General features: G+C 42.9%; 1 protein-coding gene across 1 annotated transcript; it reads right to left on the bottom strand.

Annotated features, from left to right (window-relative positions):
- Positions 1 to 8,454: 8,454 nt before the first annotated feature.
- On the bottom strand, positions 8,455 to 27,562 carry ube2h (ubiquitin-conjugating enzyme E2H (UBC8 homolog, yeast)). The gene is made up of 7 exons (XM_069700343.1): positions 27,231 to 27,562; positions 13,017 to 13,093; positions 11,864 to 11,938; positions 11,725 to 11,764; positions 10,680 to 10,732; positions 9,154 to 9,282; positions 8,455 to 8,978 (listed from the first exon to the last, which is right to left on the bottom strand). The coding sequence occupies exons 1-7, from the start codon at positions 27,281 to 27,283 to the stop codon at positions 8,854 to 8,856; spliced, it is 552 nt and encodes a 183-aa protein (XP_069556444.1). The 5' UTR covers positions 27,284 to 27,562; the 3' UTR covers positions 8,455 to 8,853.
- Positions 27,563 to 27,991: the final 429 nt, after the last annotated feature.

Here is a 27,991-nt window from a genome sequence, read left to right as displayed (position 1 = left end):
ACAGGAGCTGCGGATCATGTGTGCGTGTGAGAGAGGCCGGCGTGTATAGGAGATGAGCAGCCCTCGATGAATATTTCAAATACTCATTTGGTTTCTGTGCTGCGGTGCCGGAGCCATGATGAAGCAGGTGCCAGCAGAGGGATCGGATGGACGCTGGGATTCGGGCCACGCCGGACCGCTGGATGAAATAATAATGCGGCAAGATGAAGTCTGTTTGCTTCAAAAGAAAAAAAAAAAAAAAAAAAAAACTAAATGGAAACAATAGGCGATAATAACGCTTTATTAGTGAAGCAGTGCAGCGCTTCAGAAACAGGAAAGAGACAGAGAAAGTATCCCATCCTTTAAAAAAAAAAAACTAATACAGAATATGAGATAGGGTAAAGTTAAGTCATCCCCGTGTACTTTACAAGCTCAGATTGTACTGTAGGAGAGAACATGCTAAATATTATAGTTCCATCATAGCTCTACAGACACATACACATCTGATGCAGTAATTGAAATTATTGAGCCGGTTTTAGGCTTTTCTAAACTACCGGTCCCAACCTAAAAGCAACTAAAATGACATAAATATTGGAAAAAAATACATGATTTAAATACTATAAATTTAACAGGGTAACTTTGGTGATGATTCGTGTCTACTGGGGAAAATGGGAATTATATAATCACTGAGGGAACTGAAACGTGACCAGTGAATTAAGGCCAACAATAACCATGTTGAAAAAACAGATCCCACGAAAGAAAAACAAAACAGCTTTTTAGTCATATTATTATATTTACTGATCATGACAACTGCTTTTTGTCTGCTTGTCATCTCCCGCATGTCTCTGTTTGTCTTTCACTCATGTCCGTGTCCTTCTTCAGTGTCTCCTGCCACCAGCACTGTGTGTCTGCTCCTTTTTGCAGTAAAAGGCTGGGGCGGTTGGAGGCTGCTGCTGCTGCTGGTGGTGCTGGTGGATGGGTGGATGGGTGGATGGGTGGGGGCATGGCAAATCATCTATTAGTAAAGACCCAGGGATCATTGTGCTTCTCGCCGCTGTTGCACCGCCTCATACACCCCCTCCAACTGTGCCACTGAAACAGAGCTCGTAACCCGAGAGAGCCCATCGCCCGCCACCCAACCCCGGCCTGAGAAACCCAACACCACGCTGACTGTTGGTGACGGCTCACCTCGACTGCTCGACGGGCTGTCAGCTCACCAGCAGCCAGGTATACGGGGGGGGGGGGGGGGGGGGGGGGGGGGGGGGGATTAGCAGGGGAAGCAAATGTGGCAACATATTTCAGGTATATATATATTTTTTTGGTCACGTATGAAACCCAGCACGAATTGACGTCGCATTACGCCACAATTTGACTTCAAATACGCATTTCTGCTACTCATTTGACCGTGACTTTTATGAAAACATCGACTGGGTCAGCGGAGGCCTCGGCAGAAAACATTTCAACAGTTGCGCTCTCTCTTTCAGGAGCAAATGAGCACAACCTGAGCTCCTTTAGCCGTCATTAAAGAATGTACACGCGGGGCAGATTTACTGCTAAAAGCTTCGCTGTGGGAAATACCGCAGCAAACAGTGATTGATCATAACGTGCAGCAGACAGCTCGCGAGCCTAATGTGGAGCCTCGGGGCATCGTAATGCCTTAAAAGGCCGCAGCGGCACAAGACACCTGACCACCCCGTTCGGGCACGTGGACCAATCAGACAGCCGGTGCGTGGCTTCGGCATTACGTCATGGAGGCCCGCAGTTTTGTCTTGACCAACGCACTGCGGATAAAACAGAAGCTTTAAATATTTCATTGAGGATCTCGGGTTGCTGGACTTCTGGAGGTCAGGACTGTGAAGAGACAGATAGCCTCATCCTCTCCCTCCCTCCCTTCCCTCCCTCCCTCCTCTTCTGATGCAGGAGAAGGAGAAGCAGGGTGAAAACAGAGGGTTGGGCTTTAGAAAGAGTCTGTTATGAACAATAGTCCTCTGCCATTGAAACGAAGTGAGGGACACTCAGGTTGTCACAGCAGGTCATCAGCTGCTGATTTGACGTATTTCTAAAATGCTTCTCTGACTTGTATCTCCTCAAAAGGGTATTCATAAAATACTACTTCAAAACGCAAGGACAGGAGACATGTGCACCTCTCACCCAGTTAAAGGGGTGCACCATTCATTTTTACACCTACTGGCTTCTATGGGTAGAAAATGAGCTTGATGATGTGATCTTGGGAGATCTTTTTTTTGACACAAAGCCGGCATAACAAACCGGGGGAGTGGAGGTTGTCAGATAAGGTCTTTTATAAGGCCGGAGAGGGTCAAATGAAAGGCGTGATTCAGTTGCGCAATGGAAACTGTAGGACCCAATGCTTTTGAAGCTCGAGTCAGGATGTCTCTGCTGCTTTGATTCCGTCCAGTCTTTCTTATAATAATCCATTTATTATAAACTACATTGACTTCATGGATGTGCATTCCCAAACGGCTGGAGTGCTCCTTAATTTGCACCCGCCGCATGACGATTCGGTGCGAGAACACTCAGCAGATGCAGCGGCAACCTCCGCTCAGCAGAATCGTCTTCTCGTTTTGTAGGGCCTTTGTTGGCGCACAGACACGTGTCGATCACCTGACTGACATTCTTGGCCGGGATGAAGACCCTCTGGGGCTCTGGTGTGGACACGCTGGAGCATGTGGCCCAGCACAGGAGATAGAAGTGCGCAGGAATACGGACCATTTCCTTTCAAGGCGTTTTTCCTCCTTCATTTTTTTTTTTTTTTTGTCTTTATATGACACAGAGCGAGAGAGAGAGAGAGAAAGAGAGGAAAAAAAAAAAACCCAACACAATAAGTCCTAACAAAAAGTAACAAACACTGAACATCTGAGAAATATCAACGTGGAGAGGAATTTCATGTCTCAGCGCCGCGATGGAGAGACGGACAGGAAGAGAGAGCAGATTGCTGCGTGACAAAATACATTTTTCAGAGGAGAGAGGATTAAACAGCCTTATGTCACAGCATTTATTTTCTCCTGCTGTGATTATGCAGAGGGGTGGGGGGGTGAGGGGGGGGGAGGTTTCAGCTCAGGGCACGGGACGGAGAAGGCGGCGCCCCCCTCTGGTCCGTTGGTCGAACTGCATCCGTCATTGCATGTGGAGGCTGCCCTCGCAGCAAGGTTAATCTCACGCAGTCCAATATCCCCTTCAAAATAAAACCCCAGTTGCTACCTCAGATGCTTAGCAGATTTGGCACAGATCACTGGAGTATACAAGACTTAGGCAAAGCTATACACACCCAAGCGGAGCTTTGAAGAGTTACCACACTTGCTGCAACGGACTCTTTTCACTTCATAGATATACGAAGGACCACAACTAAAAAAAATTAAAAAAAATAGCATTCTTAAACCTGCAAAATTCCGGCTTTGGAGGAAAAGTCAGCAGTCAGCGCCGTGTCTTTGGATGGCTGCGGTCATTCAACTCCACCGTTTCAAGACTGGCAGACTGGGGCACTAATGTGATTCTCAAGTTTCACAGTACTCTCGGGGTCCATGCCAGACACTGGGCCCTTATTGTACAAGCTGCCGAGATGAGGTGGGGAGCGGAGACACCGGAGTGGCGTGCAGAGCCACACTGACACCTTGCGGTCAAAGCTGGTTTCGCAGGTAAAAGTTGCAAGTGGTTATTTCAATTTCAAATATGGAAAGTGTCTCTCGTCTTCCGGAGGAATAAGCAAAGTGACGTATTGACTTTCAGGTGTTTGGAGGCCAACATACGCAGGTGTACTGAAAATATTATGAAAATAATTTGATGCAAGACGTATTAAGAAATTGTGAGAAAAATCACTTGGTTTTAAATCATAATTATTCAATGCTAATGAATATGTCGGTATTTATTGTAAAGCCAAAAACAATATGATGTTTCGCTTAAGATGGAGAACATCATGAATAATATGAAAAGAAGAAATTAGTTTTAGAAAAGGTGGAAGCTTTTAAAAAATTCTTTTGTCAAATTGAAATAGTATTGAATGTCTGCAAGCAAAGTGCTAATCTCTTTCATTAAGGAGATTTAAAAGCAGAACGTACAGGGTATCTATACAGGATGTTGAAGTACACAAGGTTCCTCTTAGTAGAAAGAAATGCACAGCTACAAACATACAAAGACAACGAGCCTTGGACAGACCATCCATACACATTGAATGTTTTATTAAAAAAGAAGTTATAACAGTTTGTTTTATACACAACTATTTATGAGGTTATAAGCCTATTAATAGAGAGCATTTGTCTTTCTGACAAGCATGCCCACTTCACAATGCAAAGAAAAAAAACAAAAAAAACAAGAGGAGGGCAAAGAAGGTGATAAAAATAAGACCAAGAATGGACTTTTCAAAACAAAAATAAACCTTTTGACTTTTTAAACCCTCATGTATCACACACTAGGTACCAAATACATAGTTTCTATTTTTGAAATGAAAAAAAAAAAAAACAAACAAAAAAAAAAACTGCCATTTTCCATGCTGTTTGTGCCTGCTGCTAAATCCCCTGATGGCAGCAGTCAGCCAGCCAGCACAGGGTACAAATCCACACAAGCACAAGACAGAATGGGAGGTGTGCACCAAGCGAGCCTCGACTCCACACCAGAAGCATGCAACTGGCCTGAGGAGACACAGGTCAACCCACGGGGGGAGGGGGTGACTTTACAGGACCGGGGTGCTGGCACTCTCTGTGCTGATAAAACAGAGAACGGGCCTTGGACATCTCGTCTATGGATTAATGATAGACCAGTCCATTCGCTGAGCTCAAGCCCTTCATCCTTATTACATCCAGCAGGGAGCGTGGGGAATGCGTGTGGGGGGGCTATGGCTATGCGCTGGGGTTCCTCTGCAGGTTCGCAGTCAGGACAACAGTCGCTGTTTAAAACCGTGGTTAGTAAAAACATTACCTGCAGGTCTGTGGTCTTAAAGCAGTGGGAGGGGGGGGGGGGAAGCCAAAAGGAAACTAATTAAAAGCACAGTAAACATGTTTTTTTTTGTTTTTATCATTCACTGGCTTGAGGACATTTTCTTTAGTTCTTGAGTTCAATTTAACTGAAATGATGTAAAGGCAGTAATCAGGTTTTATAACACCGAATAAGCAAGTGTCGGGAGTAGATATAATAATATAAAAAAACACAATGGAGGCCACTGAAAAGATCAGATGGTTTTCCAGAGCAACACCAGGCCACAGCTGACTACATCATCCATTTATTGCTCAGCAGATCAAATAAATGCTGAAAACCAGAGTTATGATTTTACCCAAACACAAGGGGTCCTTTTTCTGTTTTTGGAAAAAGACTATCACGTGTTTCCTGTTGCACCACTGCATCGTAATGTGCTATATTATTACAATTCTTAACTCAGATGTACTATATTTTCAGCACTAAGGTAGAATACTGCAAAAATGTAAAGTAAATTACAAAAGAAAAAAAAGAAAAAAAATTCTCATCAGTATGATAATTGTCGCTTGATGACCAAGATTTAAAAAATAAAATAAAAAGGGGGGGTCACTGTGTGAATAAACACAATTTTATAGGCAGCATGGAGGGAAGACAAAAAGAAAACAAAAGCCAATTGTGCAAATGGGGAAGGTTTGTTCTGTTAGAGGATGTCCATCTCAAACCTCACCACAAATACATGTAAAACATTCACGTAGCTTCATACTGCCTTGGTCGTTGACCATTACAAAAGGTGAGCTCTGCAACAGTTCAAATGGCTGCGTCCTGCTGAAAGCTACCCCGAGCCGACATTCAAAACTTCCTCAGGCCGGATGAGAGAAATCTTTTATCCCGCAGCGTAAAACTAATCCAAGACTCTTCTGATAAATATCGGAAATTAAAAACAAAACCGAGAAGCATGTCGTTGTACTTCTGCGTTCGAACGTGGTGACATTCGTGAACACAGAACTGCGTTTATAGAAATCACGCTTATGGAAGAAATCCAATCTGAACGGGCTTGGACCACACTTTGGATTTCTGTACAGGTCGGATCTATCACGACATCACCCTAGTTTGAAATCACTCACACTCATCTGTACAACTCTTGAATCTGAAAGGAGAGGACAAGCAGGCATGTCTATGGGGTATCTCACATATAACCACGAAACAGACTAAAAAAAATAAAAAATAATCTGATGAATGCTTTATCAGGTTAAGTATACCAAACTACCTAACTCTATCTGTAATACAACCATATAGCAAATGTTTAGTTGAAGTCACCACCCAGCAAAACTAACTATCCTGACATGTCAAAAAACACAGTTCTATCAAATGTGAGCATGATTTCCGTCCGTTCAATACCTTCTGGGTGAAAGTGTTAAATCACTTGCGCAAGACACGACCCAATTGCATTTCAAACCCGAGCCGTAAAAAGTCCCAACAACCCTACGTTATCTCAAAGTAAACCTCGGCCCAGTGTAACTCCCTCGCGTTAAAAAAAAAAAAAAAAAAAAAGGTGAACGTTTAGATGTCAAATCGCAAATTGCACAGGATTCAACTCGCAGGACGAGGGGAGCGAAAGTAGGGTAAGAGCGAAAACGATGTGCATTTCTAGTTTCTAGAAGCTGCCGCGGCTTTTTCGGAAACGTCGGTTTTTTGTGGAATTCTTCCGACGGTCGCGTTCCTGTTGCAGCGAGGCGCAGAAGAGGGGAGTTGCGACCGGAGGAGGTGATGAGGCGAACTCCCGAGCAAGATTCGGCCTTTTGAAACCCCGCGCTCGGGGGGGGGGATCCGCAATCTGCCGCAAAGCAACCGGTGATCCTCACCGGGACCCGCCAAGCGAACACGTTTCAGCGTTTCCCGGGTTGGGCTCCGACCGCCCCGTCGGCCTCGACGGAGCAACGCCACGTCAGCGTTTTGGCTGCAACACTGAATATTTGTGAGGCTGCTGAGGGGTGTCTGATCACTGTAAAAAGGTATATGCTGTACACAAAAATAAAATAAAAAAAAAAGGACAAAATTCTAATGCGTCGACACCCTCCGCCTCCCTCCCCCCCCCCCCCCGATCAAGAAAAAAACAAACAAACAAAAACAAACAGGTGAAGAAATAAAAGCAGGGAAAAGACAAGTCAAAACTTAAAGCGGCGATTGCAATTTCGGTCCACGCATCATGGATTTTACACCTTCACCCGCCACGGTTTGGTTTTTTTTTTTTCCTTTTTCTTTTTTGAAGTCAAATCTACACATATGAAATGAATTCCCATCAATGAAAAAAAAAAAAAAATGCTACTAGTCTTAACGGCATGTATCGGGGCTGGTATTTTATCATCTTCAGACTAGCGATCCAAACGGGAGATTGCGGTGAGCAGACACAAGTGTGGGGAGTCCGGTCGACGTAGGTACCACAGGTCAGACCAGCATGAAGGGCATGCATTGGAGCAGATTCCGAGTCCCAGTGGAATGTGAGGAGGACTGAAACAACACTGAGCTGCATGTAGTCACACATCACTCCAGTTTCATTCACACACACCCCCCCCTCCTCCCCCAGTAACCATATGACCATTTAAAAGTTTCTTTCCTCTGATTCAAACCGACTTTGCTGCTGGTTTTCCAGACACGGCAGAGAAGGTGAGAATTAACCAATACTCCTTCTGCCGGGGAAAATTGTTTTTGTTTTTTTTTGGACCAATAACACCAACAGAAATTTGGAAACAGGAATACAAATTATAATACCGAAGCATCCTGCACAGTGTGAATGTTTGGCGCTCGCGTGTTATGCGATGCCCCCCCCCCACCCCGGACACCAGTTACGAAATTCATACGGTCAGATGGTTAAAAGGGCAGCTCTGGCCTCTTTTCAGTTCCCATAATACCAAATGAGTCTGACCAGAATGTCCACAAAGACCTTACGGTGGAGCCACTTCCGTCCTCGCTGCCCGCGTGCACCAATCTTACATGGAGTCGACGCAGCGAGCGTGCATTCAACGAATCCATTGAAAACATCCTACGACATGTCTTTGTCATCACATTGTCACTCACCCTGTAAGGAGACATGCATTAAAAAAAATCTTATTTATTTTTCCGAGACCTGACCCGTGTCCAGCGTGTATTTTCCACTGCACGGGCGGGCGCCGCAGAAGATCAACAAAGAGTAACAAGACGTAATGTAACAGCCAAACCGAAGCAGAAAGAAAGACAGCATTTCTTACTGGCATGTCTCATGTCTTTCAATATGTTAAAAAAGATATGCTTAGGAAGTATTTCCCGGTTGATTTACGAATGTCCGACGGCACCGCGCTTTATGTAAGGTGTGCTCAGACCCCCCCCCGCCCCCCCCGCGAGGGATTGTGGGCCTTTAAATTACCGTCTTTACAACAGAATATCGCCGTGGCGATGCACACCGGGACAAGCGAGACCTCAGCAGCTCCGTAGCGGTCAGAGTCATTTAGCATTGTGGAAACAGAAAAGAAAAGAAAGGAAGAAGAAGAAGAAGAAAAAAAAAAACTACGATTCAGATCAAACTGGAAGGTTATATTTCATAAAGTGAAATTTGAGTGGAGAAATCAGACGTTCACAGGGAAACTTCCTACGTGACGCACCAAACAAATGTGGAAGTGACAGGCGGAGGGTGTGAACGCAATCGCAACATCCGTGTAGGGAGAAACAGCTACAGAACGGGAGGGGTGTCTGTCAAACACACCAAAGGCTAGATATCCATAAAAATCCTTGTTTAGTAGTAATAATAATAATAATAATAATAATAATAATAATAAAAAAATCAACTTGCTTAAATATGAATATTATAAGTCTGCTTTCTCATGGTTAGGAAATCAAATATAGTCTCTGTGGGGGGGGAGGGAGGGGGGGAGGAGGGGGGGTTAAAGGAGGGGGCGGGATGGGGGAGCCCTCCTATTACTACAACTCCATGTCCTGGGCCTCGTCTTCTGAGAAATCAGACATGGAGCTTTCAGATGAAGAGTCGCCTGCCCCCTCTTCCTGCTCCTTGAGAGCCTCCTCTGTTGCATATTTCTGGATGTACTCTGCGGAGGGAAAGAAAGACAAGAGGACAGACTTCAGAGGAGAGAAAGTCGCGCGGCCGCAACGTTTATGACATTTTTGCTGGATTATAAACGTGGGGAATTCCCTTTTTTTTCCGGCGTGCAATGTAATCTAATAATCTGATCGACACCCGGCACGTGTTTTGTTAGGTTGAACCTTTGATTTTCTGCTTGTACTCCTCTGGCCGATGAAGGTACATGGCAGCTGCATCTCCATTCAGGGGATCGATGGGGTTTGGGTAAGCCAGCAGTTGGGGCAGGAACGACTCAAAGATATTGGTCAGATCTGGAAAAGAAGAAGACAACACGCAGAGAGAGAGAGAGAGAGAGAGAGAGAGAGAGAGAGAAAAAAAGTTAAATGGTCTAATATTGATATGATTGTGATTATTTCACGAAAGTTACCTTCAGGCTTCTTCCAAATCTGAGCATCAGCCAATACTTTGCCAGTGATGCATCTCGTATAAAACTGGTGACTCAGTTCTTAATGAGTCACATTCAGAGACGGTGATGACGAGACAAAAAGATGCACGGTAACGGACCACAGATTTAAAACCCTCAGCCCGACAGCTTCATGGAGGTTACAACCTCACTAATCTCCTTTCACTAGCTCTCTGCCTCAGCTGTTACTCAGAGCCCAGGCCTGCTGGAAACCCTGCAATGCTCCTCTCGTCTCCTAGGTGTCACTGTTGGGTCCAGTCAAGTTGGAAAAGCAAACACTTTCCAAGTCCATTGTGTAGGATTATGATGTTTATGAGATTAAATCAGTTGCTTTTGCTCTCCCCACACAATGCTCGGCTGATTGGCCTGTTCTTTCCGTGTTTGTCCAATCTGATTCCCGTTGAACAAAAAAACCTCAACAAAACACAACCTGCAGCATTTTACACAAGAACAAAAATACTGTGATTCTACAGGAAGCACAAGAAAAAAGGAAGACGATAATAATAATCTAGGAATCTATAAAAAAATATATATAAAAAAAATCTTGTAATCAAGTTGTGTAAATACCATTTAGGGCCCTGACATTCCCCTGAGTCAGAACACCAGTTCAAATAAATAGTGAGGGATGCTAAAACATCTGCTAGGTACATTACTGTAAAGTCATTTAAACTGCTCGAGAGCTGTTTTCGCCCTGTAAAGGGGATGTAATGAGAAATGAATGGGGAAATGTACAGAGAAACGGGTTACGGGGACATGGAGACGGAGAGCAGCAGGGACACGGTGACAGTGAGAAAAGCCAAGTAGAATCGCCGCCATCGAGAGCATGCGAGTATTGTTCTCACAGCTGACAGACAGTAAATCACTCCTGTCGAAGGTGACTGTTGTCTGACCTTGCTGGGTGAAGGTATTACCTCATTAGTGCTCACTTTCCCCCCCCCCACAGTAAGTAAGTAGATTAGGGGCAACGGCGCACCACGGTCAGATGTGAGCGTGGGACCGCCGGGCGTGTTTTTTTTTTCTTTGGTTTTTTTTGTTGTTGTTCTTTTGCTGATGGCATCGTGTCAAGAGCTTCACACATATTCACAGAACCCTCAGCAGGGGGAACTTCACACACACACACACACACACACACACACACACACACACACACACACACACACACACACACACACACACACACACACACACACACACACACACAGAGAGAGAGAGAGAGAGAGAGAGAGAGAGAGCGTGGCCACTCACCATAAAGGGCTGTCCATGTCTGGTTGATGACATCTAAGCACACCGTCCCTGACCTGGGAACCCGAGAAGAGAACAGAAGTAGTGGGTCAAAGGCAAAAACCGAGGTAAGATGGGAGTCCATTTGTGTCGCTGGGTGACTCGAAGTTTTCTCAACAGTCCCACGTCAAGCGGGGCTTCACACGTGGCAGCGATATACAGAAATTAGCAACAGGTGTCGCCCTTCCAGCTGTTCTAATAAATTAAATGCGGTCTAACTGTACAGTTCTTGTCAAATCAGAAAGCTGTGAAAGGTCACGTGACCAGACTGGTCTGTCACTGGCATATATGACTTAAAGCAGGCCAGCGAAGAAGTTTATATGAAGCTTCAGTCATTTAAGACAGACATAAACCCCCGAGTCGGTTCCTACCGTCAACCACAGGTCTTCATTGAGAAATTGAAGTTACATAACTATATTTACTACACACATTTCACACTATTTGGCTGTTTTTCATCATGCCTTAAGTGTTAACATGTTACTTTAATAATATAGGTGTAATTGAACTTGCCACAGTTTACCAGTAGCATTCACATTATGTAGGTCGTTTCTATTGTTTTTGGCCTTTCTGGGGCCAAACTGTCACATTTGGGGAGGAGGCACAAGTTCGGCCTGTCCGTCAGGTCCTCCCAGGGACCCACGCTTGAGGAATGTGCGGCCTCTTAGCAGTGGATTAATGGGACCAGAAAAACAAAGTGGTTCACCAGGAGCAGGTCACAACACAAGATTGTCTTTTTTTTTTTTTTTTTTTAAACATTTTCAGAGCCAAAAACTAGCTATAAAGAAGTTATATATATAAAAAAAAGCAGTAGAAAATTGATTCAAACATTGTTTATGGTTTACATGGAGACAGGCATGACATAACAACATGCGAATATCACTTCATGAGCTTCAAAACACGCGGTTTTTCTATTCCAGTGTTAAGTTCCAGTATCGATAATGCCATAGTCGACTTAAAGTGAGCAAAACCCAGAAAAAAAACAAAACACAAATGACTGAAATCAACTTACGCTTCATCAATGTTGGGATGAAAAATCTTGTTCATGAATCCTGAAAAACATAAGGCAGAAATGAGGACGGTGTAAAAAAAATAAACCCACAACCTAAAACACGATCTTGTAATTCTGCGTGACAGCGTGGAGCTCTTACCTATCGATGGCGATTTGAAGGGGTATTTATCAGGAAGATCTACTCGCACTTTCCAAACACCTCCCTCGTACGGCGCTGAACAGAATAACGAGAGGACACGATAAATAAATAATAATAATTTTTAAAAAAAAAAGAACACTGTTGAGCACAGAGGATGGACTTCTCCCTCCCCCCCCCCGGAACATTTTATTCCATCCTTCGTGCACCTAAAGGGATTTAGTCGCTGCACAGTAATATCAATTTCCTCCGCTGCACACGAGCCACACTCCTCATTTCTCTCTACCATTTCATGCAGTCGTGTATTTCAGCTCAGGAGAATTCTTTACTTCCAAATAATACACTGACATCAAAAGAGGAAGAGGCTGAGATTCAGTGAGTGTGCGGTGCTCTCCCAGAATAGCCGTGTGTAACAGGACCCTCATGTGCTGCACTGAAAGTGAACAGCGCACACACACACACACACACACACACACACACACACACACACACACACACACACACACACACACACACACACACACACACACAGCAGCACCATTTTATGTGACATCTTTTCGAGGCATCATAAACACCCACTTCCTCCCGTCACTGATGCATAAGTGGCAGTGGTTTTAATGCTACAGATGTTGCGAACAGCATATGAAAGAAGTTATTTCCTGCTGATGAGGCCACTCATCGTCCAAAATTCCCTTCAAGCCCGGCTCCCCTCCGTTTTAGTCTTTGTGGCCTCAGGCCTGGTTTCAATCCGTTTTGCGTTCCTGGTCTGGTGTGAAGAACTTGTCTTCATGTTTCAAACAAGAGGATGACTGATATTTAAGCACCGTCTGTCCCCACGTCGGACAATCATCGTCACTTCATTGCTCTGTTTGGAGTTCAGCTAATCATCACTGTTAAAAAAAAACAACCTGATAGTGATGTTTATGGGACAGCAGTGCCAGAAGCACGCACACACACACACACACACACACACACACACACACACACACACACACACACACACACACACACACACACACACACACACACGTGTATTTGTAAATCCTAAATATAACATCGACTTTATAGAACACATTAATGAGAAAGAACAAGGTTTTCGTTAAAAAATAAAATAATAAAAAAAAAATGTGGTAGATCAGAAAAGACAAACACTTACTTCCTTGTGGTCCGAAAAACTTCACTACAAATTCATTGAGTCCGCTGAGGATGGTGACTTCATGCTTGCTCTCGATGCTGTAAGGCTGTCAAGGAGAATGGCTTCACGACTGCGCACACACACAAGCTAAAACAAACATGAGGGGATATTTTTGAATAATAATCAGGGTCACAAACAATTTGGCTTCTCTGGGAAATAATAATCAGCTGCGGTTGTTCTCAGTGCAACTCATCATCACATGCTTTGCTGCGAGGAAGGCAAAGACATAAGAGTTTGACCTTTTCTCTCTCCTCTACCCAACATTTTTTTTTTTTTTTTTTTTTTTTTACAGCACACAGAGTTATGAAGACGAAAGAGAGAAACGATAGCTTCTGACAGATAATGAAAACAAATCAATGCAGGGACATTACACTTGGATTCTGTTCTGACTCGGCGTCCTGGAGACTTACTCTCAATGACAATTGATAGCTTCATGCCTAGTTGTCCTGCTGCACAATTCATTAATATCCCGTACTGAACGTGAAGTGTTCACCCATCCTTCATCTGGCCACCCGTGCGTGACACTTTCCATCTGTCACTAAGCCTCTGTCTAATAGCCTCTTGGACTTCTACAAGTTTAATGTTACAACCCATAACTGCTGACGAAACCCAACGTGCTCACTGCGTGGAGCCTGTTTGAGCATCAGAGTGAAAAGAGAAGCTCAGTATGACAAACAGCTTCGTTTGTGCAACCAGAGTCGCATTAAACTGTTGTGTTAGGGAGCCTTTGCACAAGAGGAAAATAAAGTGTCGAAAACATCCGAAATGCAGACTTCAGACTCACGTTGGTCTCCTTTAGTAGTTGTGTGACGCGTTATAGATTTCTGACCATTTCATTTGTGCTCTCGAAATTAACTGAATCTAACCATCTCCGTGCAACAGACAGCAAATAATGTATATTCTGTGAACATTTAAAGTGTTTAGGTGCCTGATTTAATCTTTCTCCAAACCCCAACAGCTAAGATTTACAAAGCCTGTATTTACCCAAACCACAGGAGAAGTTTATGATTGTTAGTGAAGGAAATCAGTGTTTTCCTCTGCTACTCCAGTTACAACAATAACAAACCCTAAAGAATAGCACCTTATATTTATCCAGTGTGTCACATGGCAAATCAAACATTACACCTACAAAAAAACAAAATCACTCATTTCCCATTAATGTCAACAGCGGGTCGAACTGTGGGAAATAAAGCAGAGACTGAACGAGAAAATAACATGTAGAAAAGAAAAAGCAGAAAAATGTTACAAATTGAGAGTGAAAGACCGGCGGAGCATATTACAGACAAAAGATGGGATAAAAAAAATTAAAAAAAATCAGTTTTCCGTGCCTCAGAGCAGCAGCTGGCTTGTCAATCCTGATCGAGTGCGTGTCCCATTAGCAGTAGCACTGACCCCCCAAAGGGTTAAATCAAACTGGAGGTTATTTTAGGCTCTGGTTGAGTCTGCTAAGAGCAGACTGAATCCCTGGCTTCGGCAAGGAAATGTGTCATTGTCAGACAGAAGAGGAACCTCTCTGTTCTGACTTCTCGTGTTCGAGTCAAGGAGCCGCTGTGAGGCTCCTTGATGCAACGTGCAAGTCAGAATGAATAACCACAGAATCCGACAGTCATCTGAAGCTCACTTACAAAAACAACAACCAGCCCTGTGCTTAAACAAACGCTCCTTCTACGCCACATTGCGTGCGCGGTGTTTACATTCTGCAGCTCATCCTGCTTTGCCCTTCATCTAAGGACATCTATGCACCTAACTGAGAGTACAGCCACTGGCGTGTGAGTAGATGTGTGTACAACTACATGAGGGAGCGCAGCAGTGCAAAAGAGGGGGATGGTATGGACTGTGTATGTGTGTGTGTGTGTGTGTGTGTGTGTGTGTGTGTGTGTGTGTGTGTGTGTGTGTGTGTGTGTGTGTGTGTGTGTGTGTGTTATGTTATGGAATGGCAGCAGTGAGGCGTGGTCGGGGCTAAGCTATTAATGGAGTTGAATCGACACCGATTATTGCTGTGGGCTAATTGACATTGGCCATACTGATGGAGAGGAACCGATCTCGTTTGTGCCACATGAAGTTTTTACATACAACATCCAGACATTCGGTTAAGAGGAGACGTTTACAGGATGCTGTGATAGCAGGGCGAGTTCACGTTCACGAGACACCAAAAAAAAAAAAGACAAGCGAGTACAAATGTAAAGGTCAGAGGCCTCAATGACGTGGAAGCATCCACGTATCGAGATCATGTGAGAGGAGGAGGAGTTGGGGGAGAAGGAGTAGCTCACGTTGCTCCGATTGATCTGTCAAAAATCATCACAAGACAAGTACAATCTCCCACCAACAGCTCCCTCACACGGGAAAGGGGAAGCTCCTGGTAGAGCGCGTAAATTCAACTGTCTAATGGAGTGGAAGACAGGTTGAGAGTTTAGTTTAGTTGAGAGGCAGCCAAGTGGACTGTCACAGAACTGGATAGGCAGGGTACATGCAGCATACACAGCACGTGCCAACTAACTATCAGCTCCACCCGCCGTTTCTTTGGTGTTTTAATACAATGGTGACATGACATAGGAAAGGAAACTTGAATTTCCCTTAATAGTTGGCATTTAATCAAGAATTGGGTTATATAAAAAAAAAAGGTGCTTGAATGCATAATACATTTATATTTGAAGCACTTAAATGTTGTGTTTATGTGCTTCTATTACACACGTTATGGCGTTACTTAAGCATGACGTCATTGTATCAACAAGTCTGACCCCTGCCATTATCACTAAGATTTAAAAAAAAAAAAAAAAAAAAAAAACAGTATACAATTTTTTGTATTTATTTATATTATTGTAAACTTTAAGATATGGTGCACGCCTCGCTTCCATGTGTAATTCCAGTTAAATTATTTTCTCCTCGTAACCCTGCCGGGCACACCTTTGCTGTTGACTGTCCTCGTGGACATTAATATTAGTCAATGTCAAAGAGAGAAATCTCCTCTGTTCATGCCACGATACATTTCCACAAACCCGTTATAAAAAAGGTCAGACTTTGATAGATCCGCTTTCTACGAGTAAAATATGGCGCTGACTCACACCAGACAATAATTTCACCTTTAAATCATCTGCTAATCCCGGACGTTCACATACCTCACAGATATGTAATACTGGATCATTTTGCTTAATATTTTTTTTTATCACGATTGTTTAACTGGGTTCTCCTCGTCTAATTTTAGTACTTGTGTGAAAATACGACGGTGTTTTTAGGTCGCACTTGCAGAAATATTAACAATCCACAAACATTAAAGCACATCTGTATCTCGATAGGATGTTTTATATTACGTATTATAATGTGCTTTTCAACCCAGTCATTGTCACTCAACAAGGATTAAATGGTTTCAACAAAAACAACAGCGTTTTGATCAAGGTTCCGTATTTACTTGTTGCCCAGTCATAGTATAATGACGATCTGTCCATCCCCCTACCTTGGATTAGTAAAGATAAATCATAATCTGTGGGTAGCACCGGGTCAGTATCCTTGTATGCACACATATAATCTGATACACAGGGCCCAATCAAAGCAGAAGAACATGCATACGTACATCCTCGCAACAACCCACAAAGTCCTGAACTGCCACAGCAGCCGTGCCTCCTGTGTCAAACACTGTTTCTTCATATGAGGGCACTCTGACTCCAAAACACACGCTCACAAGTGAAAACACTGTGTAGAAGAAGAAGAAGAAGAAAAAAAAAAAAAAGGTCTAAAAAGGCCACTTTCAGACGAGCAATTATACTCATAAAGTTTACTCCAGGATTAAGGTCAATGTTATCCTGATCCTTTTTAAAAAAAAAATGTATTTATTTTTATTTTAACTTTATAAAGCACATAAAAATATACAGTAAATAGCATTTACGGTTGTGGTGTAGACATGTCTTGTTTTCCTTCTGGTTCCTTCGGGCAACTGTCCGTGTCTGACCAAGGGATCAAAATATCCCATCCAAGTATGGAAAATGAAACGTGATGGAGAATCATAAACATCCCTCTGTCAAACAATGTGGTGTCAAATATGCTCAAACATTTCCCTCTCGGAGACAGAAGTTGTTGATCTGGTGACACGGACCATCGCTTCGTGTATTATCTCAGAAAGATGTAATACATGTTTAGAATGCAATATTAACTATTTATTTTCTTTCTCATTTTTGTATATTTTCAGTTTCTGAAACACTAAATGTTCAGTAATATTACCCGAGTAAAACCTTACATCTTTATGGCTTTGATAAATATTATCAAAAACAATCAAAGTGACTGTACAGGTCATGTTAGACTATTGACATGTCAACATACAATACTCTGACCACATGCTGACACCTCCAGATTCAAGTAATCCTTTTAAGACACAGGAAAGCAATGGGTTAATGAATTACAGAAGGGACCCCATGACAAATTTCCAGTTATTAATGGCACTGACCAGCGAAGGAGACTGCTTGGATTTCAGAAGGAAAAGGCAAAGATGAGACTCTGCCTGAAAGGCACCGATATCCCACAACCCCCAAAAAAGCCAGCAGGGAACCTGAACATAAAAAGAAAGAATAAGAACAGCCAACAGAGCAATGGGTTGAAACACGGGACAAAAGGGCAAGATAGGACAATCACAAGAGTTACTTAAATGTGAAAGAAACACATGAGAGAGAGAGAGAGAGAGGCCAAGAGAGGCAGAAAGATAGTGAAGAAAAGGAAATGAGACTTCAACTTGTAGAATGCCGATTCAGCCTTGAAGGCAGATCTGTGGATGCGAATAGCATTGTTGCCGTGGACGATACTGCAGGCCAACAATGACGATGATTTTTGACCTAAAGAAGAGGATTTATGCTCTACTGGTTTGAGAGAATCAATCCAGATTCCAAGGTGACCGATATGTCAATATTAGCATGGAGACTCTTCCTTTGAACGGCGGGTTTGTGCCGAACGCGGTGAAAATCGAACTGATTGGTGCTCTTGCAGTAATTCAAGCAGTGACAGGTTGTATAGCATGCTTAGATGAAGTTAACTTGTCAGTTCTGTTATTTCTAAAAGGAAGAAGAAACACCAACTTTCACCGAGACTACCACAGCAAGGAGCACATTCAGAGATGAGGAACTCTGAGGCATCGACCTCTCTTTCACTTTCTCTCCCTTGCACACAAATTGTAGCAACAACGTACAATCAAAGGCCTTGCAGATGAAAGGCAGGAAATGCAGCTGTCCTCAGGGTGTACGCAACGGGTAGGTTTCCTCCACCATGACACCCAAAAGAAACGCTAAAATATCTATTAACTACAAAAGACACAGCGGTTCGTTTCAAAGACGGCAAGCTCTATTTTACAAAACAGAGCAACAGTGGGTAGCCATATGCAACAATTATGAAACGGACGATGAATTAAATGCCAGCATTTCACCAACAAAAACTCTGTTCTTTCTTCCAATATGGGTTCTGAGATACAGGGCCTCGCTGAGACAACCTGAGGAATAATAAAATTTAAAAAAAAAAATCATGCACGAGACTACGAGTTTAAGAAGGTTTGCCTGTTTGAAATCTCAGCCAACACGCACCTTTATCTATACAATGTGCACTGTTCCTCCTAAAGTCCAATCCTATGTTTGTGCATTCAATTTTGCATGTATTAGTGCGCCGCACTGAGCCGAGCGGGATTACTGTGACCTCCACGACACTCTGCCGTCTGAAAACCGAGGCAGCCAGCGTAGCGCAGCAACCATCCGACCACAGCAGGCAGAGCGAGTGATAGGCAGGGTGTTGCTGTGCGAGTGTGATTTAATCAACTCAACAGCAAAACAAATACCGTTCTCCCCCGCAGTCGTCACCAGCCAACCTCACTGAACCACTCCCCCACTCTCTGTACTGAGGTTAAAGCATTGTCCACCAGGCTGGTTCCTTCCCTTTAGCGCACTTTAAGGAAACCTCAAAATGTTTGATTTGGAGCCTGACTGAACCATTTCTAAAAAAAATTAAAAAAAACGCAGCTCATTGACTCTGTGGGCAGATAATCCAGAGAATACATGGTGAGCTGAAGGGGAACGAAAATGAGAATGAAGACGAGGAGCCAGCAGGTGCCATTCATCCAAACTACAGCCGGCTCGAGACAAATCTTTTATTTACTAGAGTGAATTGACTAAATGTTTCGGGGTATTTCTGCAAAAAGACACAATACTGAAAAAGATGTTATGATGTATTTCAAGATCATACGCAGTCGCAACAAAATGTCAAGAGGTTTATACGGCAAAACGAATGTTAACTGTTGGCCTTCAAATGTTCTGTTAAAAATTAACATATCGCTGTGGTTTGTTGAACATCTGATCTTTTGTAACCAAACTATTGTCATGCCACTGAAGTCGCTCCCTTTGCCAAAACCAACTCCTCCACTGCAGAGCCGCCTTTCAGCCATGCTGGTTGTGTGCAATAACGTACCGTACATCATGAGGCACCTTTTCACTGCGCGACAGCGTGACATTATGTTAGCAAGTCGGAACACTGTTGCGACCCCGATATGAATATTATCCATCATCAAAAAATGTTACGATATCATTGCGAAAGATCCGATATGGCACACCCCTAATTATGACAGTAGGCATCTTCATTTTTCTACATCCAGCAAGCTGTAATTAAAATGACACTTTAAAAAAAAAAAAAAAATGCCACACATTGGATGAGATAATTCAATGCGGATTCTGTAGGGATTCTACAAAGTGGCATCAAACTTAACCAACCGTTTTAATGACGTTAACTAGCTATATTTGACAAAAAATAATAACAAATACTGTGGGAGAAACAGTACTGTTTGTAAAACATTATAACCACAGGAGCTCAGATATCTATTTTCATAAAGTTTATAAAAAGAGGAACTCTTGACAAACTTACTGCTGAAAAGAGGTGAATTGTCACGGCAGTTTAAGGTAATGCTGCGCTTGCCGTTAGTTATGCCTGACAAACCGTTGCGGCAAAGGAGCTGGACAGCAGCTAAAAAAAACTTTTCTGTCATTTTGCCCAAACCAAGGAGGTGAGAAAGGCCTATGCTATGAGTAAAATGGATGACGCTTTCGTGCCGCCACGTCACTGATAATTCCTTGTCTTTACCAGCCGCTCGCGGTTTGTTGTTGTTGTTGTTGTTGTTTCGTTCACGAAACTACTAACAAACTACATACGGGATCATTTATCAAGCAGGTTAGCCTCCCGCTTGGAATCACATCTCCACATCAGGTGCTTTCCCAACAGTCGCTCAAGTTTGAAGAGCAAAACAGTGCAAAAGACTGATGCCGGGTTGTACTTTAAACAGGTCTAGTTGCGATTCAGAAAAAAAAAGAAAAAAAAAAGATGCATTCTCCTTAAACCACTGAAAACTAGTACATGCTCAAAATGCTGAATCTAAATTGGTATCCTTTCAACATCCCAAGTGTCAGTGTTAGTGAGCAAAGCTGGGCTTAAACTGCCTGTTGTCGAAGAGTACAGCTCCTTCTGACACATTAAGAGTCTAAATGCTGATGGAGGACCAGCGTGTGCGGTCTGCGCAAAAGAAAACCTTTGCAGCAGGTTTTACATATCAATGGACGTATGGCCTTAAAAAGCCAGACTCACTGGAATCTACCAGTAGACATCTGGTAGAGGCACTCACGGGAAGGTGAATGGGAAGTAAATGAATTCTATGAATAAATCGGTTTCATTTCTGCTTTTAAAATCAAAAGGTTAATATCCATAATTTTTTTTTGCACATTCAACATACGATACGACAAATACCTCCGGTATGTCACCAGCTGTGGTTGTGGCAGCTACTTTTCAGACAAAACAAAAGACTTTTAAAAATAATAAAAATAATCACCAAAATGTAAAAGCTGTCCTTGTAAAGAAAAAAGATTGACCTCAAAAAAGACAACACAAAAGATAAAAAAAAGAAAGAAAAAAAGATAGCTCAATGTTTAAACAGTTAACCCAAAATATTAAATTACTTTGGAATGCAGATTTGGTTTCTATTAGAAGCGAGCCTCAATATATTGATGGTTGCCTCGCGGTGTGAGAGCCGAAGCTGCACAGAAATGCACAGGCGAAGTTCTTTGTCTTCGGTGGTGAGAGATGAGAGCCCACCCACTGCAATCAAATGTGAATCCTTCAGCTGCTCCTCCTTCTCAGCCCTTCACTAAATCAACAGTCTATTTACAGAAACAGCACAGAGGCTGTGTGTGTGTGCGCGCGTGCATGCGTGTTTGAGCTGCATGCATGTCCGTACAAAAGATAAGATCATTAATGAACATGAAACTGAGCCAGGGCAGGAGAAACAATGGCCTGAATCTGAGGCTGGAGCCTAATGAGCAGATCTAACAGACAAGATTTGCTTTCAGTTGTGTAGACAGGGGAGGGGGGGGGTAAAAAAAAAAAAAAAAAAAAAACGTAATTTCAACAGACATGATGAGCTAACCTGAAATTCAGCACAGTCAGAGAAAGATGCCAGGCGAATTTTATCAACTGGACACAGACCATAAATGCACAGCAGCAGATGAGCAGATAGAGTCAAGCACAGGGTGTGGGTAGAAGAGGTTCCACTTTTTTTTTGTACAAGGTCCTTTTACTTTATACGTCGGTTATTTTAGTGGAAACAGAGCATTGAGTCACTTTTACGTCAACATTTAGACGAGAGGATTCAGTGTCACCGGCTCATGTGACCAAACACGTAGTTACCCGATGGTCACTCCTTCGATTTTCCACATTAAAAGGACCGGTGCACGTGAGTGGCAGAGGCAGGCTGATCTCCCCAGTGCCAGAAAGGAAAAAAAAAAAGAAAAAAAAAAGAAAAGAAATGCATGCCGAAACAAAGAGAGGAACTTCAGTCCATCTGTTTTTCTAAGGGAACTCAACCATGCGTGCAGGAAGCTTTGCTGTTTGCACTCTGGGATTAACAGTGAGGGCCTCAAATCTCCTACTGTCAGCGATGCCTTGCTCCTGGACCCCCAAAACAGGGCTGTCAATCAAGGTGCCCCCCCCCCGACTACTAAAAGGGGCCTCAGCCACAATTACATTAGGTAACCTTATGTTCACTCACAAAGAACTCAAAATAACAAAGAGCAGGATTTTGGTTCAGTGACGTATCATATTTTTTAAAAACACCTGCATGGACACAAACAAAGGCATAAATACAGCAACTCCACATAAAGAGCACAGAGACTGTCGTAAATTTAAGCTTTCAGACCGGCAGTAAGAGATCCTTGAGATTGTGACTAAACAAAAGACGCACTAACTCCACATCAGTAAAAGTTAGATGCACAAAAGAGTGTCTGCGAAAGCCAGTTTTCTTTTCTGTAGACTATAGTAATTTAGTTGGAGAATATATATATATATATTTTTTTTTTATCCTACAATTACATTCTTTTCATGAATATCAGCTTGCCCACTGCCCAAGAACCACAACACATAAATCTTGCACAAATATGCACAAGCACTATATTTGGCTGTATACAAAACCAAATGAATCTTGGTGTCATGCTTTCAGCTTTTCCACAGCTTGATCTTGACGGCCTTAATTCCATATTAAACCTGAGCCACAATGAACATGGATGACGAACGATAACTGGGCTTTAGGGTTAACAGTCTGGTTTCTAACAGAAGCAAGCAGAGGAAAAAAAAAAAAAAAAAACTTGGTTGAGGTGACCTCCCATCACCAGATATGATGGAGAGTCCCCTGCAAACAAGATATCCTTTGACTGCGAATAACCTGCAGCATGTGTTTGTTATGTACACATACAGTACATCCAAATGCGATCGTCAGCATGATGCAAAATGGTCCTCTAAGCCTCCCAGGTTTTCTGCAACCTTCTTAGCTTCTTTGTGTCTACTACTGTAGGGTTTATTTCACCACAATAACAAAGCATGTTAGCTTATGCACCGTTACAACCAGACCAGAGCGTTCCCCGTACTTCCATTCATTTCATCAATCTCTCAGTTAGCAAAGGGCAGTAAACTGCTGGCTCCTTCCCCACAGTAAACTGCGTCTAGTTTGTTCAGTGCCGCAATAATGGTGCAGATTAGCTGCCCGTGACTGTGTGACATGGTCTGACACGGCATCAGGAGGTGGAGGTCACAGGGGCTCCTGTAAATGGGTAACACAAAAGAATCTGCTCGCTGATGCCATCCGGATGTCATGACACAAGGGCACAATGGGGCCAAAATACTGAGCGTAGAGCAGATAAAGCTCAGGATTGGTATTCCACTTAGGGAGGGTGGAGGGATGTGATAGGCAGGACAGTCAGAAAAAACAGGAAAAAAAAAAAAAAAAAAAAAAAAGGAGGGAGGGAGGAGGTGAACCCTGCCCTTACAAGCCTTCCCAGTGATTGTGGACAACTGAATAAATCAGGATTACTTAAGGCTGCCTCAACACTCACTTCAAGACAAACTAAAGTTCTGAAAACCCAAACTCATGAGAGATGAGCCACAAACATAGCACACAAAATGCCTTAATAATGTGATTCAGCTGATATGTGGGTTAAAAAAAACAGTACAGCATTGGTGCCAGGTAGCATGATGAATACAGGGGCAGATTAAGCATGCGACACCCCTCTCAACAACTCCCAACTGTCTTGAATATAAATTGCCAGTGGCCATGCTTCAGAGGACTGTTATCCAGTCACTGTCAGGCCTTTCAGCAGCGGAAAGGTTGGAAAGTACGACTAAGAGGCCATTTCAAGGACATTAAATGTCCCAACACTCCTCCTGATGCAATGAGACTGCATATATGAACAAATATACATCTCAAGTCTTTGGACTCATGCTATTCTAAAGACTTAATGAGAACAATTGTCTCAACAGTAACTAACGTCAATCAAAATTATACAAAAACCCAGTTTAAAAAAAAGAGTTCTTATGTTCTTCAGGTTCTCTTGACAACACAAAAACTGTTGTACTGATTAATCACTAGGATTTCTCTTCTGTCCCATTCTCTGTATTAAAATCCAAAGTCCAGACACCACAAGAGCTTGTGCTGGCATTCGTATCGGGCTTTGACTTTTTTTTTTTTTTTTTTAACCTGTGCTTAAATTCCAGCTGCTTACTGCTTGGAAGCATTTGTAAAGCGAGTAGACCAGTGATGAATACATGCAAACAGCACAACTTCCTACACAGTATGTGCAGTCAATCCCACACAGCAAGCTGAATGTAAAGCTCTTTGAAATGGCATAATCACATGCTAAGATCCTTGTTCGGGAACATCATGTTTCATAATGAAAGGAACATGTCCAGGAGCAAGACAGAATACCAAATGGTCAAGAGTTACACCGGTCATTGGTAATAATAAAAAGTTAAGGTTGAAGAATTCAGTCTGGTCAAGAACTGGACAATAAATGTCATCTCTTTCCCTTCAAGACTATACATTTGTATAGGAGGGGGGTTAAAGAATAGAAACACATTACAATACAGCGCCAAGTCAGTGTAAACCAACATATTTGATGTCTTCTCCGTGACTATTTCACTAAACTGTACAAAGAGTTGAGGCTACACTGGCATGTAAACACAAAGGATGTGCAATTTGCGCTAAAAGCAGGCAACAATCCAGCAGCTGGTTTAGGACAAAGCTTAAACCCAGGGATACTACATGTTGAGGTCATTCTGACATTCATTTTCACAAATTCCCTCACGGCCTCCGCTCCAGATCCTCAGCTCTCAGGTGGCCACAGCAAATTAATGCGAGAGAGGCCTCTCGGAAGCTCCTCCCGTCTCAAAGGCAGTGTGAGTTTCAGGCTTTGGTTTCACCAGGGGGGGAAGACGCAAAGCACAGGGAGCACAGAAAGACGCTTTTACCGCTGGCTTTCCTCTGACGACACAAACAGAAGGACAGGACGGCGCACGTCACTGCCTCGTCAGCAGTGAACCCGTGTCTGTTCTATGTAACCCAACTCTGTGGAATACACACCAACACACACGGCGGTCTTCTACAACACTTGTTGGCCACTGGTCTTGCATGGTGCCAGTGAAACACACACAGTACAGAACTGAGCAGGTGGCGTGCAGCAAACCGCTCTTGCTCATCAGCCCGGTAGACCAAGAAAGAGAGGAGGTGGACTTCTACTGCTGCAGGGCTATTTATGTGTGTGTGTGTGTGTGTGTGCTGCAATCCTTAAAAAACTGTCGTTCTGTCTGTTTCACCGCTCTGTCCCGGCTCCCATAGCCGAGCACAAGTGGTGTCGAGTGGGGGATGCAGGCACTTGCTTAAACAAGCACGGTTTCTAGCTCGCAAACGTAACGGAATGCCTCAGGCATACGGCCAAAGTGACAGAAAGATATGTAGCTTCAACATAACTTTGTAAATGTGAATCCACATATTGCAGCCACATGCGGTTTCAAACGTACATGCTTGTAATATGTAACTCCAATGGGATGGTATGATGCCGGATGTACAATGAAATGCAGAATTAGTATTTATTTTAGACTTATTTACACACGTTATGTCTGACAATATGTCGGGCATAATATGTGTAAATAAATCAAAGTAAGTCAGAACACAACAATTCTTCAATATAATTAAAAAGTTGGGGAAAACCAAACAAGAAGAGTTTCACACTTTTCCTTTTAAACAATTATACAGAACCTGTTGGGGCAGCTCCCCTTGTTTTTGGGTTAATTTTGACAGGCCCACTTCTAACCCCATATTTGAATAAGCTTCACAGCCTTCCCCATCAGCTGTTTTAAGTCCCTCCCTCTCCTGGTTTCCGGGTGGTAACAGGCTACCCAATCATTAAGCTGGTTCCCACTGAGCTGGGACAAAAACAAAGCTACCAGTTCATACTGTTCTTCCAGAACATGGTATTTTGTGTTGTTGCGGTTCACTTTTACAACAACTCACTCTGCCAAGTGGAGCTGAACAAATACATCAAGCAGGACAAACGGCAAACACTGGTGACAACTGACTTGGGGAAAAACAGAACACACTAGATGCTGCCTAAAAGTTTTCAGCATTCTCCAGTGAAAAAACGACTGCAGGCACATGACACCTGCTGTACCACTAAACTTCTAGATCCGGTATTTCCACAAAAAAAAAAACAACAACAACAAGATGACCAACACTCATAACCGTGATACAAGTTAGGCTTGCATATATTTGCCTGCAGACACTGAAGTACAGTGAGACACAGTGATCAGGTGGCCATTTTGATGTTGAAATTAACCAGCCAGCTCAGCAGCGTTACAAGGCAAAACATTTCCAAGTGGCAGATGCAGTAACACAATTACAAAAAAAAAAACAACAACCCAGTGGTAGGGGTTTGCAAAGCGAAGCAGACCCAGAGAGCTACAACACGCTGCAATAACGCCAGCGATTTTTCTATTTTTTTTTTTTTTAAAGGGCAGAACAAAAGACAGCAGCATTTTTCTGTTACGTTATGTAAACAAGCTCCCGTGTCAACGTGTGAAGGAAATGGGGGGGCGGGGGGGGCACTTTGACTTAACTCTCACCCTCCAGAAAAAAAAAAAGAAAAGACAAGAAAAGAAAAGACAAGACAAGACAAGAAAAGAAAAGAAAAGACAGCACTCTGGACAAAGAAACCAAAAATTGCCACAAGGTGTTTTGATATAATCTACCGCTGCTAGATGTATTGGTCGGTGCAACAAGATGAAAAAAGACATTCCTGGAGAAAAAGAAAAAGAAAATTAAAAAAAGAAAAAAGAAAGGGGAGAATAACGTTAGCGTGTGGTCGGATGGTGCAGTAATTTTCAAATACTGTACAGACGAGCAAGCTGGGACAGCTAGCGTTTGTTACAGATGATATTAAGATATATATATATAAAAAAAAAATGCTCGAAAGGAGCTGTGGCCGATCTGATTATGTTAAATAGAAATACAGCTGTCCCGATAAGAGACCGACTGGAGGTTCGCAGGACAGAAATAGCTAACACTTGGCTTTGCTAGCAAAAAAAAAAAAAAAAAAAAAATGTTGTTTACACAAAAAAAAAAAAAAAAAAAAAAAAAACACCAGTCATTCACAGAGAAAAGCACCTCTCGCACTCCGCTTTGGGTCAACCGAGGAAAACAAGCAGCACACATTAGATAAATAAATATATATCAATTTAAAAAGAAAAAAAAAAAAAAAAAGGAGTCAGCGTAATAATATTACGTTTCCGTGCAGATTAGGACGAAGACAAGCGATTCGAGAGACTTGTTGTTTATGTTTCAGGAAAGGATACAGTTTCACCACGTCGGTATCCATTCGCCTTTTACCCGGACTTGGAGACGACATTTTTGCTATTTCCACCGCAGGACACCAGTAAGTCAGCTGAAAGCTAGCACACCGCCGCCACCAACCAACCAACCAACCAACCAACCCCCCCTTTCCGCCGCCTTGAAACGCTAGACAAGTCTAGCAAAGACGGTGCTATCCAGAAGTTAACATTTGCTTCCAGAAATGGTCACAGCGAAAACGTCTTCCCAGTTGAGCGTGTGTCTCTATCCTAATGAGCTAACGTTAGACCTCCGCCGTTCACCGCCTCTCAGCGCCCTGACCATGGCTCTGACAAGCAGGGATCCCTCCGCCGTCCCGCGTCATATAGGTGCGACCAAAACGTCACCATAAATGGCCATCTTTGTAGTTTATCTAATTATTATTATTATATATATATATATATTTTTTTTAATATAAGTTTAATTTCATGTTACAGCAACAGTTGACACTACTTACACTGGTGTTTTCTATTTAGGGATTTACAATTAAAAAAATATATATTTTGTTTTTAAAAAAAAAGAAGAACCCCTGTTATTAATATTCTCCAGTATTTTGTAATTATTGTTATCCTCATTGTTGTAGCACTGAGCTGGCCGTCTTCCGTGTTCTCCACCAGATTAGGTGTCACCCACACTTGTGGGCTGTCAACCATATGCACCCCCAAAATGTCTGGCCCCAGCTGACAAGTCGTTTTGAACAGCTGGGCGCCCATTCATCTTTTAAAAT

Source organism: Brachyistius frenatus, unplaced genomic scaffold, assembly GCF_029030835.1.
Source record: "Brachyistius frenatus isolate BFR_SWC_R1_liver_20210118 unplaced genomic scaffold, ASM2903083v1 Contig_33, whole genome shotgun sequence".
NCBI lineage: Eukaryota > Metazoa > Chordata > Actinopteri > Embiotocidae > Brachyistius > Brachyistius frenatus.
The sequence above is the reverse complement of the archived record's forward strand: the minus strand, read 5'-3'. Positions and strand labels throughout refer to the sequence as shown.

What these genes read in the sequence shown, in the direction of transcription:
- ube2h (XM_069700343.1), bottom strand. Translation starts at nt 27,283, where the DNA reads ATGTCGTCTCCAAGTCCGGGTAAAAGGCGAATGGATACCGACGTGGTG. An exon ending in GTTTTTCGGACCACAAGGAA is followed by an intron (nt 11,939 to 13,016) that starts GTAAGTGTTTGT and finishes TATTCTGTTCAG; the next exon opens with CGCCGTACGAGGGAGGTGTT. An exon ending in CTTCAAATCGCCATCGATAG is followed by an intron (nt 11,765 to 11,863) that starts GTAAGAGCTCCA and finishes TATGTTTTTCAG; the next exon opens with GATTCATGAACAAGATTTTT.